The sequence below is a fragment of the Podarcis bocagei genome, assembly GCF_964188305.1.
Source record: "Podarcis bocagei genome assembly, chromosome: 12".
Taxonomy (NCBI): domain Eukaryota; kingdom Metazoa; phylum Chordata; class Lepidosauria; order Squamata; family Lacertidae; genus Podarcis; species Podarcis bocagei.
In genome coordinates this window covers 7,757,395-7,775,214 of record NC_138137.1, presented here as the reverse complement: position 1 = coordinate 7,775,214, position 17,820 = coordinate 7,757,395, and the positions used below count along the sequence as shown (strand labels likewise).

At 40.9% G+C, this 17,820-nt stretch overlaps 1 protein-coding gene across 2 annotated transcripts in view; it reads left to right on the top strand.

The window, feature by feature from the left end:
• The window catches only part of BBS9 (Bardet-Biedl syndrome 9), a 229,434-nt gene that overhangs the window by 113,700 nt on the left and 97,914 nt on the right, over positions 1 to 17,820 (top strand). For both annotated transcript variants that reach the window (XM_081165109.1, XM_081165110.1), the window contains exon 21: positions 15,783 to 15,881. In XM_081165109.1, coding sequence (XP_081021235.1) covers positions 15,783 to 15,881 — 99 coding nt within the window. The remainder of the gene's footprint in view (positions 1 to 15,782; positions 15,882 to 17,820) is intronic.

Genomic DNA, 17,820 nt, shown 5'->3' with positions numbered 1-17,820 from the left:
CATTTTAAAAACTCCATCAGTTGCCATTTACTTTTACTTTTCCGCCTGTGCTTTTGTTGGTTTTCTGAAGTCACAGAAAATAAAGAGTTAGTTCCTTTGCCTAAAATATGAAATGCAGCAGTGTACATTAAAAGAGCGCTGCAGAAAACGTATGGCTGTGTTTTGGTGAAATATATTTTAAATTGGTAGTTATTGAGAAACAACTATTTTCGGAACTTTCCATGGAACATTTTTGGCCTTTTGGGGGGCCTTCCAAGGTTGCAGTGACCAACAACTTTATCCTCTCAAACACCTCATTATGAGTTGTGCCGTGGCATAATAGTCTATTCTGTTACAAACTGAAGAAAAACAATGAGTTTCTCTTGTTTCCTGGTAGAATTGAAATTGGAACCTCTGCCTCATTTTGCCTTTCAGGTCAATCTGTTGATTTGAATCGAACAGTGAACTGTTAGAAGATGTCAGTTCATCTGCTTTTAATACAAAAAGACTACAGTTGTTAAAGATCTTCTATAAAAATGTGCTTGCTGGCAAAGTCGATGGCATTTATAACGGGACAGCTGGGCCTTGTGCTTAGTAGCAGAGTTCAAACATTGCTTGCCAATCAAATTCTGCCCTCTGATAAACTGAGGTCATCTGGAGTTGCACTCGTGTGTCAGAAAAGAATAGTTTGATTTCTGATATGTTGCTATTATTATTAACTGCTAAAAAGCTACTACTGGGCAAAAGGCTGGCATTGCTGGAATATTCCAAGTTGCATTGTTTATGTGAATTTATAACTGAAATAACAAATTGCAACTTAAACTAATAATACTAGTATTGAAAAACATATATTTCAGGTTTCCCCCACTACTGTTATTTGAAAACAAGTGATTTATTTATTTATTCCTCCTGAAGCAAGAATTTTACAATTGAACTCTTTCTTGGAGAGAACTTGCTATCAGAAAGCAAAGAAATTTGATCCCACCTGAAATCTAGCTGGCCCCATCCCTTGATAATTAATTATAGATAGGCCTTAAATCCCCCCGACCTTTTTTTTACTGTATCCTTCAGTGGTTAACTGTAAACTGGGTTGTAGAAATATTACTCTGGTCTGCTTTTTGCATATACAGGTTATGCTGGATAATGTTCACATTTACTTTTTAGTAGGATTATGAAGTAGATGTTTTAAGCGGTTACATTTTATCTTATCAGTTATGTTTTGACCTGTTATTTGTGAGCTGCTTTGCGGAGGTTTTTCTTAAAAAATAGCCTGTGAATTTGTTGAATAAATAAAGCCATAAATAAATAAATAAATAAATAAATAAATAAGAAAGAACAATTGCTCATTTGTTTAAAATATTTATATTTGAAGGCAGCTACATAATTGTACTGTCATCATGTGCAAAGTAGCTACGAACAAGGTACAGTGGTACCTCGGGTTAAGTACTTAATTCGTTCCGGAGGTCCGTTCTTAACCTGAAACTGTTCTTAACCTGAAGCACCACTTTAGCTAATGGGGCCTCCTGCTGCCGCCGCTCCGCCGGAGCCCGATTTCTGTTCTCATCCTGAAGCAAAGTTCTTAACCCGAGGTACTATTTCTGGGTTAGCGGAGTCTGTAACCTGAAGCATATGTAACCTGAAGCGTATGTAACCCAAGGTACCACTGTATACACAGAGCAGGACTTGCCCTTGACTTAAGTCTTTGCTCTTAGTGGTGAGAGGGCATTACGTGAATGTCTGTAATGATTCAGTAGAGGAAGATTTGGCAGTTGGAGAGTTAGATTCCTTATTTATTGGTTCACCAGCTTCAATTATTCTATACTGTAGTAGTATTTCAGGAGTAAAGAAAGCAGTTCTTTCCTCCCTTGCAAATACTGTTTTTGATTATTGCTGTTGAATATCTGCCAGCAAAATTTATCTCGTCTTTCATATTCCTGATGCCTCCCATTCAGAAGGCAGGCTAGAGGAGGAAGTGAAAGTGGGGTAAAGTAAGGAAGGGAGCAAGCAAGCAAGTGTGCACTCTTTAAACTCACACCTGTGGCAGTCTCTTTTAGAAACTGGACTCTGGGCTTTAATTTTACAAACAGTTGCTAAGCATAATATTTCCCTCGAACAAGTTGTCAGTGGCGAGTCTGTGCTGTCCACTTCTGCACATTAAAGAAAGCTATGGCCAGGATCCAGTTATGGCCAGGATCCAGGTATGTGCACGTTCTTTTCCCTTCTAGCAGCAGCCCCCACCGCCTGCTTCATCTCATGCAATGCCATTTTAGATTATCCATTTCGTAGGGTCTTCCGAGGTTGCAATTGAGGATGTCACTGCTGAAAAGATGAGGTCAGGAGGCCCTGTATGAGCACAATAAATATCATCCAAATTAACATTGATTCATAACATGCTAAATATGCTTCACTGAGCTTCAAAGCACTTGCTTATACGGTTTCGTAATGGCATGTGGGTGGCTAAACAATTGTTACCTTATTGCCATGCATATTAATATATCAGTGCAATTATACTGTACAGTGGTACCTCGGGTTAAGGTCCGTTCTTAACCTGAAACTGCACTTAACCTGAAGCACCACTTTAGCTAATGGGGCCTCCTGCTGCCGCTGCACCACTGCCATGTGATTTTTGTTCTCATCCTGAAGCAAAGTTCTTAACCTGAGGTACTATTTCTGGGTTAGCGGAGTCTGTAACCTGAAGCGTCTGTAACCTGAAGCATCTGTAACCCGAGGTACCACTGTACTAGGATTTACTTAAAGCCAAAGTATGTTAGATGATGGAAGTTGATAATAATAAAGTAGCGGCCATTGGTTTCAGACAATTTTAAATTTATAAAATGTGCTACACAGTTTGCTTCAAGCTTGTAATGAAATTGTCCCAGCTGATCCTTTGCTTGAAAAGGCCTTAATGTAAAGTGATTTTCATGCCTATGAGCTAAAGGGAAATGGAACTTTCCCACAATCTTGCATAGCAAGGTAAATCTTTCTTCTATTCTAGCCAGTGTGAGAGCCAGTGTGGTGTAGTGGTTAAGAGCGGTAGTCACGTAATCTGGGAAACCGGGTTCGTGTCTCCGCTCCTCCACATGCAGCTGCTGGGTGACCTTGGGCCAGTCACACTTCTGTGAAGTCTCTCAGCCCCACTCACCTCACAGAGTGTTTGTTGTGGGGGAGGAAGGGAAAGGAGAATGTTAGCCGCTTTGAGACTCCTGAAGGGGAGTGAAAGGCGGGATATCAAATCCAAACTCTTCTTCTTCTTCTTCTAATCAGAGTTCTGGGGATAACAGATCAGTGTCTTAGAATTGTTTAGGGGATGATAGAATCATGCAACATTATTATTGCTTATAATTTATTAAGGATGAGGAGGATTTTTCTTTTTGGTAGTCTTTGAAATTCAAAGATAAAGTTGTTCCACATTCAGCCATGTTTTGCTGAGATTCTGCTGAATTTTTTTTGTACTGACATTGTGTCTCTAAAGAAATCAGCTGTTAAATCTGTTATTTGGTGGTTTGTTTCTCAGTGCCATTTCTGTGAGTTGCATACCACATGTGCTGAACCTCATTTTGGAAATAAGGCCAACAAGACTTGAAAACTTATTTAACTGCTGCACTATCTTTCATTGTCAGGGATGTTAAAAGTTTGGCAATTTCAAAGGAGGATTTGCATGCAAAAATACCTCTATTTAAGACACCAACCTGCCATGTCCATTATTTCCACCCTGCATTCTGGTTGCAACAATGATAAATGCATTAACGCTGCTAAGAAAATTACCAAAGAAAATTTACAGTGGTGCCTCGCAAGACGAAAATAATCCGTTCCGTGAGTCTTTTCGTCTAGCGTTTTTTTCGTCTTGCGAAGCAACCCTATTAGCGGCTTAGCGGATTAGCGGCTATTAAAGGCTTAGCGGCTTAGCGGCTAAAAGGCTATTAGTGGCTTAGCGGCTTAGAAAAGGGGGGGGCGGGAAAAAATCGGAACACTCGCAAGATGTTTTCATCTTGCGAAGCAAGCCCATAGGGAAATTCGTCTTGCGAAGCAGCTCAAAAACGGAAAACCCTTTCGTCTAGTGGGTTTTCCGTCTTGCGAGGCATTCGTCTTACGGGGCACCACTGTAATTCTCCTGTTAAAGACCTTCTTTACCAATGATGGCAGGAATCACACCTTTGAAACCACAGATTTTCTGCTGTTTAATCAACTACTAATCTACTGATAATGTAACTGTTATTTAATATTTTAGTTCATAATTGACTACATTGTGATAGATATTTTATATAGTATAAAGGTCTGGTTGTTATTTGTTTGCTTGTTACCTGAAAGCAAACAGGAAAAAGCCTGATCAGCCTCCTGGGACAAAGACTTCCAGACTATGGACACCATCACAAAAATACCTCCTACACACACACACACACACACACACACACACACATGCCTACACCCCTGCCTCAGATGGTGGTGGGACATAGAGCACTGCCATATATAGGAAGGTGGTAGCCCTTTAAATATCCCAATCTCAGTTTAGGAAGAGGGCTGGGCAATCTCTGTCGTTCTCCATTAACTGCCAGCCAGCATGGGCTGCGATTTGGGATGATGGGAGTTGTGGTCCAGTAACATATGGAGGGACACAGGTTCCTCCCCTCTAGTTTAGAGCATTAGCAATCATAGAGTTATAGAATTGTAGAGTTAGAAGGGACCCTGATGGTCAGGGAACAATTGAAGAAGGTAAGTTAGCATTCAGTGATTCAGGAAATGGGCTCATTCATGTCAACACTCTTGCTGTCACATTCCAAAGCAACTGAAGTTTCCAAATACTCTTTAAATACAACCTCATCTAGAGTATGTTACCATAATCTAATCAAGACATGTCATATCTATGCTGATGGGAGCAGATGGTGCCTTCCTAAGATACCACAGAGAGGCTGTTCCTATGCTAGGAATGAATAGATTTCAACCGTTCAGTTTCTTTATTTTTCTGCGAGTTGGCTCTGCTGCATGTTCCTCTTTCTTTGCCAATTAAATTCTAATTAATTTTGAAATTGGCATGTGCATATTTTTCCCCCATTCATTTGCCTTGACTTTTTTCGTTCTAACTAATCCACATGAACCAATGATCAAACGTATTGAAACAGCACTGGCAAGGGAACATGCTAGCACACATCTGCCCCAATTAAAAAAAACACTATTGGCTTGGATGAGGAGGGGATACCCATTTCCATGTGCATAAAAAAGCCCACCCAAGTAGTCACAAATTATTCTCAAAAAAAAAATTCTGTGTAGTTTTCAGTGTGCGTCTTCTGTCATGTGCATAACTTGCAGGACAGATAAAAACCCGAAAGACTGGGATGCTGTGGCAAGAATAACTGTAATCTTTACAAAATCCAGAAACTGAACAACAATAAAATAAACCCAGCAAGCATATTCAAGTATGAATTCTTAGTTAAGGTTACATAATTAATCATATATTTCATGGGTAGGCAAATTAAGGCCCGGGAACCAGATCTGGCCCAATTACCTTCTAAATCTGGCCCGCGGACAGTCCGGGAATCGGCGTGCTTTTACATGAGTAGAATGTGTCCTTTTATTTAAAATGCATCTCTGGGTTATTTGTGGGACGTAGAAATTTTTTTTTTTAAAAAAAGATATTTATTAAAGTTTTTAAAAATATAACAATGAAAAAAAATAAAAAATAAAAAGAAACAAAATACAAAATACAACATAAAAACAGTTAAAAAACAAATAATTTTCCATAATATATCTTCCTTACGCTTATTTCCCCAGACCTCCTCATACCTCCTCATTCTTTGTATTCCACTTCAATTTGTTAGTTCAGCAAATCCTTACCATTAAGCTTTTACCCATTTATAAACCTTTTTTTTTCGTATCTCCTAAAGCATTACAGCTGGAAACCCCTTAGTTTCTATCCAACATCCTTCTAACATTCATTAATTTGTGGGGCGTAGGAATTTGTTCATTCCCCCCCACCTTCAAAATATAGTCCGGCCCCCCACAAAGTCTGAGGGACCGTGGACCAGCCCCCTGCTGAAAAAGTTTGCTGACCCTTGATATAGTTACTGGCTGGAACTGACACTGAGGATGCAGTTCCTGGAAAGGAGCAGCATATAAACTGAATCAGATATGGCTTGTTGCTGTGAAAGATGCTGCTTTTTGATGGTTTCACATTGGCCAAAGGGGGAAATAGCCTTTCTGGAAGTGTGCTACCTCATAGCTGATAATGCCAGGTAGAAGTACATGTTTTTAAGTCCCTGGAGGTGTTGGACACAGGCAACTGGGCAATCTCTAGTAGCTATGGCAACAAATAAAGACACTGGGGTGATGTGGGATGAATATGTAAAATGACCACATGATCCTTGGGTGTTAATTCCACTGTTGTTGGTGCTCCTCCAGTGTCTTCATCAGCCTACATATTTTCTATATATCTTCTGAACCTGATCGTGAAACAATGACTTGCCAAAGTCACCTAGTATATTGATTTAATTTCAGATCTCAAATATGATTGGGAGATTCAGACAGAGATCTAGCGTTCTGTGACAGAAGGTCCTTAGGTGTTAAATCAGAGGATAATGGAGAGGTGGCAAAGCTCTGTCCTTTGTTTCCCTATAAAGTCTGAAATGCGTGTGCATGTAGCTTTTATTGTCTTCCTTTACCTTTTAAGGTGTGTTTAAAAAAACCAACCCACTGTGTTACAAACCTGCAGTAAAGTTGTCCGTTTATGCAGAATATGTAGTTCACTTTCTGTAGATGTGTCTTTTTTCAAGATTAGCAAAAGGCAAAACAAAAAATAACATGTGTTGAGCACAGTAAGTGAAAATAAACAAGAGGAGCCCCATTTCCTTCAATGAATAAAATTCACAATTGCTTGGCTGTAATTTTATGAATGTTATATGCTATCAAACAGTTTTGCTGACCACAGCTTGCTGGCTCGATTTATCACAACTGATAAAAGATCTGTGGTGTCAAGCAAGAATGTAGCTACACAGAAAAGGGAAAAGAATGGGTCATAATACAATAACATATTCTGGATGCTGTCCTTCCTTGCCAACAATTAATGGGGAAATTCATTTTATGAATCACTGTTTACAGACTTACATCTGGAGAACTTTTCAACTTGAACCTTTTCCAAAGTGTCGGATTTATGTGCCATTCCCCTGCCCCCCCCCCCAAATAGCTTTTCTCTTGTTCTTGATACAACTTGCTTAAGTAGTAGTAATCAGCGGATGTGAATAATTATGCTTTATTTTCTAGTCCTTTGGGTAGAAATCTTTCTCTGTAGTAGACTGCTAAAGTTCCTAGATAGCAGTGGGGGAAACACAGGAAAAGAAAGGACAATGATTACCATTTGAGTTCCTGAAAGATCTCTGGTGAAACTATAATACGTCTGATATTTTTAGTACTGGACAACATAAGACCCAGTTTACATGTGATCGCATGTAGTGTAGAAAACGAAGTCATGAAGCATTCTGTGTGGATAGTATACTGTATGGAGCAAATTCTACTGGGGCCTCATCTGCTCCCATACCCATCTGGGCCAGGCATTTCTGACCTGTAGGCAAGGTATCCTGGTTTAAACACAGCGACCACATGGGGTTTCTTTTTTCTTATTCATTCAGTGTCATGTTAAGATTCAGATATCACGTTAAAAGCTTTGAATTGTACCCACATTCCTATTCTAGTCCAAATCTGTAGAAAGAAAATATTTTACTTGTGTAGGAGGAGTACAGTCCGTTCTAACATCCACCTAACGATGAGCAAATATGCAATATAATCAGTTTTCATCCTCCACCTATCCCTACCTGTTTTTTCCTCTGTTTTTTCCTCTGAGTTTCTTCCAGTTTCAGTGTCTAACTTGAAGAAAAACAGCTGAGAAAAGGCAATTTATAGGTGGCGAGGGCTCAGCAGTCCCCTTTCTATCCCACCCACTTTTTTAGGACTTTGGCAGGGATTTTACCCTGATGGGTTTGCCACTCTCATGTCTAATTTGGCCTTGATCCACAGTCCTGAGAAAATAATTCTATATGTTAGAAGAGAAATGACAACCCCCCCGAAAATTAGTAATTAGCCATAATATGGTTTTCCTTACTTCTAAAGAATAGAATCTTTACAATTTCCTTTTCTGTTCTATTTTCAGAAGTGTTTTATTTCTAGGATTTTACTGCATTTTGGACAACCTCTTACATCACAGCCAGCAAAAAGCAATAAAGCGGCAGCATTTGTAATAAAGAGACAGAACTCATGTAATATTGTCCTTGCTTGGTCTAATGCCTGGACCATATAACACCAATCCTCAAAGATCTGCACTGACTGCCAATTAACTATAGAGCTCAAGTCAATGTTTTGTTTACAGAGCCCTAAATATTGGGACCCAGATACCTATGGGAGTACTTCTCCCAATAATAATAATAATAATAATAATAATAATAATAATAATAATAATAATAATAATAATAATAATAATTTATTTGTACCCCACCCATCTGGCCGGGTTTCCCCAGCCACTCTGGGTGACTTCCAACAAAGATTAAAAATACATTAAAATGTCACACATTAAAAACTTCCCTAAACAGGGCTGCCTTCAGATGTCTTCTAAATGTCAGGTAGTTGTTTATCTCTGATGGGAGGGCGTTCCACAGGGTGGGCGCCACTACCGAGAAGGCCCTCTGTCTGGTTCCCTGTAGCTTTCCTTCTTGCAGTGAGGGAACCGCCAGAAGGCCCTCGGCGCTGGACCTCAGTGTCCAGGCAGAACGATGGGGGCGGAGACGCTCCTTCAGGTATACTGGACCGAGGCCATTTAGGGCTTTAAAGGTCAGCACCAACACTTTGAATTGTGCTCGGAAACATACTGGGAGCCCATATCATCCTGCCCATGCCTTCACAGTCTGCTGGGGAGGTCATGCTGGTAGTCCCAGCCTCGAGGGAAGCCTGGGAATCTTCAACCTATTGTAGGGCCTTTCCGGTAACAGCAGCCTAATTATCGAATGTGCCCTCTCTAGAGATTCTGCCAGGGTCAAAGACGTCCAACCTGCTAAAGACTTGACTTTTCCATCAGGCATTTTAGAGAGATATGTAGATTGAGGAAACTGAGGGACTGTTCTTACTTTGTTGCCTTCCTCATGATTTTACTATCTGTTGCTTTGTGTTATATTAATGTAACCCACCCTGGGGACTTTGTACAAAATGTGGGGCAGAAGTTTGGAAAATAAATAAACATTCACAGATTTGCTGTCAAGAAAAACTACAAGAAAAACTACAAGAAAGAAGATTCCACCTAAACATTAGGAAGAACTTCCTGACAGTAAGAGCTGTTTGACAGTGGAATTTGCTGCCAAGGAGTGTGGTGGAGTCTCCTTCTTTGGAGGTCTTTAAGCAGAGGCTTGACAACCATGTGTCAGGAGTGCTCTGATGGTGTTTCCTGCTTGGCAGGGGGTTGGACTCGATGGCCCTTGTGGTCTCTTCCAACTCTATGATTCTATGATTCTATGATTCTATGAAACTGAGCACACAGCCACGTTTCTGTGTACATGTACACCTACCCACACACAGGGGCTGGTTGTAAGGCTAAGTACAAAATCAGGCTTGACTTCACTTGGCTCAGGGAAAAGGGAAGGGCATATTGTGTGTCCTGCTGTTTAATAAAGGTAGAAAAAGAGGATTTTGTTGTTGTTAGGGGTTGTGTTTCAGCAGTAAAAGGAATGATTATGTTTTCCATTCTTAAGGTGGGCAACGTGCCACAACCTCTGAGTTGCAGCCCTCTCTATCATGATGGTTGTGAATCAACATGGTTAAAGCTGTCGCTTCCATAGCCCGTTTCTAACTTTTTCCTGCTGGCTGTTGACCTTACAAAGGCACTTCCCACAGGTCCTTGCTCCTACCGGGTATGTTTAGTTCAGGGAGGAACTAAATATGGAAGAAAAGGAAACGTGGTAGCAGTGAGGGTGTGTAGCTGAGCTTCTATGGGGTGGGCAGGCAAGGCAAGCTCAGGGAAGCACACTTTGGAAGAGTCTAGACTCAACCCAAGATGAGCGTGAGGGTGAGGGAAGATACTGAAATTCTAGTTTGAAAACCTCATATTTGAGATTTGGTGTGTTGAGAAATCCTATAGTGTGTGAACTGCTGGTTTTTTTAAAGGCAGAAAGCGTCTTTCTTTTTGCTTTCTCCAGTTTAGAGGATACCTCTGGCTTCATATAATGGCTCAGTTCTCATGTAGAGTTAAACTGTAGTTTAACTGTAGTTAGTGTAATACAGGGCTCACTTTTTCCCTAGTCCTGCTGCTACAATGCCACTTGTAAGCAAGCCAGAGGCTGGCTTGTAGTGATGTCTGAACCAGAGTTCATGGTTTGTTTCTTCCAAAGTAACCATGAGCTGTATGCCAAGAACAAACCTTGACTTCTGATCATAGTTTGTTTGGAAGAAAGAAATCAAAATCTTGGCATATTTCCTGTTTTTATGTCAGCAGGGGAAGAGCAAAGTGTGGACTGTGTTAGTTGTGCGACCTAGTATGCATATTTATTTAAACTATGGTTTAATGTTACATATAAACCTGGCCAACATAACTTTTTTTAAAAAATAATAATTGGAACTTCATAAAGTACGTGATGCATCTGGAAGAAGAACCTGGCCACTAGACAAAATGGTTGTAAAATATGACAAGGATGGAAGGGGGTTAAAAGGCCTTTGAAAATGTGACTTGTTTCCTCCTTCACAGAGGAGCAAAATTGTTAGCATGATGTGGTTAAGAAAAATAGCGAAAACATTAGGGTTGTCGTGATAAATAAGTTGTTGTTGTTTAGTCGTTTAGTCGTGTCCGACTCTTCGTGACCCCATGGACCAGAGCACGCCAGGCACTTCTGTCCTCCACTGCCTCCCGCAGTTTGATCAAACTCATGCTGGTAGCTTCAAGAACACCATCCAACCATCTCATTCTCTGTCGTCCCCTTCTCCTTGTGCCCTCCATCTTTCCCAACATCAGGGTCTTTTCCAGGGAGTCTTCTCTTCTCATGAGGTGGCCAAAGTATTGGAGCCTCAGCTTCACGATCTGTCCTTCCAGTGAGCGCTCAGGGCTGATTTCCTTCAGAATGGAGAGGTTTGATCTTCTTGCAGTCCATGGGACTCTCAAGAGTCTCCTCCAGCACCATAATTCAAAAGCATCAATTCTTCGGCGATCAGCCTTCTTTATGGTCCAGCTCTCACTTCCATACATCACTACTGGGAAAACCATGGCTTTTACTATACGGACCTTTGTTGGCAAGGTGATGTCTCTGCTTTTTAAGATGTTGTCTAGGTTTGCCATCGCCTTTCTCCCAAGGATCAGGCGTCTTTTAATTTCGTGACTACTGTCACCATCTGCACTGATCATGGAGCCCAAGAAGGTAAAATCTCTCACTGCCTCCATTTCTTCCCCTTCTATTTGCCAGGAGGTGATGGGCCCAGTGGCCATGATCTTCGTTTTTTTGATGTTGAGCTTCAGACCATATTTTGCGCTCTCCTCTTTCACCCTCATTAAAAGGTTCTTTAATTCCTCTTCACTTTCTGCCATCAAGGTTGTGTCATCTGCATATCTGAGATTGTTGATATTTCTTCCGGCAATCTTAATTCCGGCTTGGGATTCATCCAGCCCAGCCTTTCGCATGATGAGTTCTGCATATAAGTTAAATAAGCAGGGAGACAATATACAGCCTTGCCGTACTCCTTTCCCAATTTGGAACCAATCAGTTGTTCCATATCCAGTTCTAACTGTAGCTTCTTGTCCCACATAGAGATTTCTCAGGAGACAGATGAGGTGATCAGGCACTCCCATTTCTTTAAGAACTTGCCATAGTTTGCTGTGGTCGACACAGTCAAAGGCTTTTGCATAGTCAATGAAGCAGAAGTAGATGTCTTTCTGGAACTCTCTAGCTTTCTCCATAATCCAGCGCATGTTTGCAATTTGGTCTCTGGTTCCTCTGCCTCTTCTAAATCCAGCTTGCACTTCTGGGAGTTCTCGGTCCACATACTGCTTGAGCCTTCCTTGTAGAATTTTAAGCATAACCTTGCTAGCGTGTGAAATGAGTGCAATTGTGCGGTAGTTGGAGCATTCTTTGGCACTGCCTTTCTTTGCGATTGGGATGTAGACTGATCTTCTCCAATCCTCTGGCCACTGCTGAGTTTTCCAAACTTGCTGGCATATTGAGTGTAGCACCTTAACAGCATCATCTTTTAAAATTTTAAACAGTTCAGCTGGAATACCATCACTTCCACTGGCCTTGTTATTTGCAGTGCTTTCTAAGGCCCATTTGACTTCACTCTCCAGGATGTCTGGCTCAAGGTCAGCAACCACACTACCTGGGGTGTACGAGACATCCATATCTTTCTGGTATAATTCCTCTGTGTATTCTTGCCACCTCTTCTTGATGTCTTCTGCTTCAGTTAGGTCTTTACCACTTTTGTCCTTTATTATGGTAATCTTTGTACGAAATGTTCCTTTCATATTTCCGATTTTCTTGAACAGATCTCTGGTTCTTCCCATTCTGTTGCTTTCCTCTATTTCTTTGCATTGCTCGTTTAAGAAGGCCTTCTTGTCTCTCCTTGCTATTCTTTGGAAATCTGCATTCAATTTCTTGTATCTTTCATTATCTCCCTCGCATTTTGCTTGCCTTCTCTCCCCCGCTATTTGTAAGGCCTCGTTGGACAGCCACTTTGCTTTCTTGCATTTCTTTTTCATTGGGATGGTTTTAGTTGCTGTCTCCTGTATAATGTTGCGAGCCTCCACCCATAGTTCTTCAGGCACTCTGTCCAGCAAATCTAAATCCTTAAACCTGTTCCTCACTTCCACCGTGTATTCATAAGGGATTTGGTTTAGATTGTATCTTACCTGTCCAGTGGTTTTTCCTACTTTCTTCAGTTTAAGCTTGAATTTTGCTATAAGAAGCTGATGATCTGAGCCACAGTCAGCTCCAGGTCTTGTTTTTGCTGACTGTATAGAGCTTCTCCATCTTTGGCTGCAGAGAATATAATCAATCTGATTTCGATGTTGCCCATCTGGGGATGTCCATGTGTAGAGTCGTCTCTTGTGTTGTTGGAAAAGCGTGTTTGTGATGACCAGCTTGTTCTCTTGGCAGAACTCTATTAGCCTTTGCCCTGCTTCGTTTTGATCTCCAAGGCCAAACTTGCCAGTTGTTCCTTTTATCTCTTGATTCCCTACTTTAGCATTCCAATCCCCTATAATGAGCAGAACATCCTTCTTTGGTGTCACTTCTATAAGGTCTTGTAATTCTTCATAGAATTGGTCAATTTCAGTTTCTTCAGCACCAGTAGTTGGTGCATAAACTTGGATTACTGTGATGTTAAAAGGTCTGCCTTGGATTCGTATCGAGATCATTCTATCATTTTTGAGACTGCATCCCAGTACAGCTTTCGCCACTCTTTTGTTGACTATGAGGGCCACTCCATTTCTTTTACGGGTTTCTTGCCCACAGTAGTAGATATGATAGTCATCCGAACTGAATTCGCCCATTCCCGTCCATTTTAGCTCACTGATGCCCAGGATGTCAATATTTATTCTCGCCATCTCATTTTTGACCACATCCAACTTACCCAGGTTCATGGTTCTTACATTCCAGGTTCCTATGCAATATTTTTCTTTGCAGCATTGGACTTTCCTTTCGCTTCCATGCATATCCGCAACTGAGCGTCCTTTCGGCTTTGGCCCAGCCGCTTCATCAGCTCTGGATCTACTTGTACTTGTCCTCCGCTCTTCCCCAGTAGCATGTTGGACACCTTCCGACCTGAGGGGCTCATCTTCCAGCGTCATAACTTTTATATGCCTGTTGTCTTTGTCCATGGAGTTTTCTTGGCAGGGATACTGGAGTGGCTTGCCGGTTCCTACTCCAGGTGGATCACGTTTGGTCAAAACTCTCCACTATGACCTGTTCATCTTGGGTGCCCTGCTCGGCATAGTTCATAGCTTCTCTGAGTTCTTCAAGCCCCTTCGCCACGGCAAGGCAGTGATCCATGAAGGGGGATAAATAAGTAGCTGCAGTATAATCTTCCACTGTCCTTTTTAAGCTCTTAGCCTATGCGTGAAAACACCCTTGTTTTTTTCTTTCTTTAAGGAAATACAGTAATTGTATGCCTGCATAAGGAAAATAATACAATGGGGGAAATCACTTTTGCTTTTAATACTGCTACATTTTAACAGTCCAAGTTGACAAGTAGATCTTAACACACCTCTGACATCAAAACCAAAACCAGGATGTCTTACCTACTTCCAGCCAATAGCATGAGGTGCCTTATGGCAAAGTGACATTTTTTGACAGTGATTAAGTTACCTTGGACGGAAAAGTTGTGCTGATGCCTAATGAAATAGTTAGTATCAAAGGTATTAATTTTCAAGGCTTTTTAACCTTTGGGATTTTAGTTTTGAAAATAAGCTTTCAGAATTTTTACTCGTGTGCAGAAACCTTATATGTGCTAATGGGCTACGTGACATTTTACTCATAATTTCAGTGTTACGAAATATTGTTTAAAGGGCATTATTTCAATGAAACTTTAGTGGCTTATTATGTTCACAAAGTTTTAATCTTGGATTTTATCTGAGAAACAAGGGTTGCATACATAAGAAGCTTAGAGAAATGGTTTTCATGTTTTTCTTTAGCTGTCTTGCACATAGAAAGGAGTGTCCTGGGTTCAGTTGAAAATATATAATGCAGGAATTGATTGTGTCCATGTAGCTGTCAGTTAAATGTTACATTGCTGTAGAATCAGCAGCAGATATAGCTTATGCTTTGTTTTGGCAATGGGCACGTTCCAAAGAACATGATTCAAATTCCCCTATGTGCTGAGACGCTTTTCCCTGTTCATGATGGAAAATGTCCTATGCATTGGACTTTTCCATGCATATTGGAGTTTTTTCTGAGATTAAAGCTGCCATATGTGTACATATCTCTGCATGCATTGAGGCTACTCCATGATTTATCGCTGTTTCCCATTTTCTTTTGTGAAATAATACGCTCTGTACGTAATATGGAGTTTCTTTTTGTAAGTGTACATCTTCCTTTTTGGTTTTCAGGCCTGTTTTAAAGAGCTGCTTTCAACTTGGGGCTCATCCACATTTAACTTTTGCCTTATGCTTTCTAGACACAGGTCCGTGTTTTAAAGCGCCGTATCCTCGTGCTTGTCCCACCACCCCCACGCTTTTCCTGCAAAAGCCCACTCTTCAAAGCTGAATTGGAACAAATGACAATGTTGTTCCACTTTAAACTTTAGGTAGGGGTTCATATGAATAAATTGCAACATCATTTTAAAAAATCCACTGACGTAGAAAACAAGATGTCAGTGAAGAGTGCAGCCTTGTCTCTTCCCCACCATGCTAGCTTTCCATGTATGGAAATCTTCCTTCTCCATGGGTGAATATTTCATCACATGCATTTGAATCTACAGTCTGAAGTGGTGATGGCTCACTTCACCCCATCCCATCTTGAGGAATTCCTTGCCCAGTCAGACAGTTGACTAGCCTGGCAACTAAGACAGTTGCTTTGAGAAGCAATACTCTTCGCAGTGGAAGCCAGTCCATGAGTGTGAATAGGGCACTGACCCACTAACCTCCATCAGTTTTCTCTTTCCTGCCTTCTTATATACTACCAGTTCATGGGATGGCTTTGCCTCGGGTTCCTTCTCCTTGACTTGGTCCACTTGGGCTGTATTTGTCTAACAGTTAATGAACCACTCATAATTTTTCTGCATTTTGAGTGTGTTAAAAAATCAGTTTAAATCATTTTATATGTATATTCCTTTAGTTTACAAATATTTCATTTGCAACTTAGGTGCCTGTACTACCATCCCAGAGGAAAGACCACCCTCTCCAGACACTACAACATTGTTTACCAACCACAGGAACCTCACCAAACAGGAGACTGAAACAGGTAAGAGGATAAAGTATTTTCTTATATTAGCTAAAAGACAAATATGTTCATACATATGGATTATATATGAATGTATAGGGAACGTCAGCTTTGTTTCAGAGTAACTCGAGATTGCTTTGGAGTGTTTCCCCTTTAGTCTTCTATTGGATTCATTATGCAATTTATTCAAATATTGTGGTTTTTCATTGCAGAATGGATAGAATATATAACCACTAGCGGGGAGTGCCCAGTGCTGCCCCGGAATTGTTAGAAACCAAAAGAATAATGTGATTTGTAGTGCAATTTGTGAGTTTGGATCCTCATGCCACAAACAGGTGAAGTTACGCCAAAGTTACATTTTGGTCCACCATCTTGATTCAAAATGGCACCTGTTGTCCAAACATCAGTGAAGTCTGCTGTCTCCCACCTCAGGAAGCCTTGTGCTGAGTTTGGTGACAAAATCTCAAGAGGTGGCCAAGCCTATGCCCAAAACTGGAGAAGTCATGTCAAAGTAACGTTTTGGTCCGCCATCTTCAGGGGCATAATGTGTGGCGGGAGGGCGACACATTTTTTAGGGGGTGCAGCACATTTGGCTCCTCCTGCCGCCCTTCCAGCCCTGCACCGCTTTGCGAAGGATCAGGTCCCAGACTTGCAAAGTGGTGCAGGGCTGGCAGGACACAAGGCCTTGCTTTGTGAGGCTAGGATTGAGGGGCGCATGGCTGTTGCGTCATTTCACCCTGCCCACAGGCATTGGGGGGATTCACATACCAAGGGCCTCTTCGGCCAACCGGGCTCCCCCTTGCGTAGGCAGGCAGGTGGCACAGCACAGCGCCGCTTGGCTCTGGTGGGGTTGGGTTGCTCCAGCGGTGTTGGCAGTGAGGCTTGGGCTGGCGCAGGTGGCTCCATTCATGTGTGTGCATATGTTTGCCCTAGGTACGAGTACACCACGCTGTATCAATGGAGGGCAACTCATGACTATAAAACTGACCTGTCTCCGAGTTGCAAAGTATGGCAGTGAAAGTGGAGGCAACTCAGTTTATTTAAGTTTTTCATTGCTGGGGTTTATGTGGATAAAAACAGAGTCATTGTGTTTGTGACGAATGTATAAACAGGTTTATTATGTTAAGATATGAAATACAATGTTGATGACACAATGTCTGCAAAGACTGGATGTGCTCTTGGGAACTATGAAATGGTGTTAACTTAAGATCGAGAAGTGTACTTGGGCAAATTTATTATGAAGTTTGCGAAGTTCATGTCCTCCTATTGTTTATTCTTTGCAGAGATACCCAAAATTTCTTTATCAATGGCTAGTCACATCTTTGTTCATGGTCTATTATATATGCATATTTTGTAAGGCAATCTCAACCTTGGCTTTCAAACAGGTAGTGTCAAAATATTCTTTGAAAGTTCAGTTAAGTAAACTTGTTGGCAATCTGCTTTGGCGATGTCTCTAATGGCACAACAGAAATTTGCAAGTTGCTTAAGTTCTGGATTCTGTTACTTGAAATAGTCTAGTTTGTACCATTTCTATGTAAGCACCACAACACAATTATATGGAATGATAATGTAGCACTTTAAATGTCCGAGTAAACCTAGGGGGAAATAATAATTACTTTTCTTATAATTAATTCATTGTTATATTTTCAACATATTTGCACATTGCCAGATCTTCAATACAGGTGCCTTTTTGAGACTTTGAAAATATTGATATTTGTATATTGAGGGGAAGTACAAGATAACTTAGAAATCAATCAATAAATGTTACAACTCACTACTAGAAGGGAAGATAACATTCAATATTTTTCCATTTTAATCACCATTTATTTATTGTATTAAAAATCATGGGCAAACCTTTCACCCAAAAAGAGCCCTTAAAGTGGTATTCAGAAAAAAAGTAAAAAGTTTAAAATAGAATCCTTTACAGCAGAGGTAGCATCAATAAACATCATGGACATTT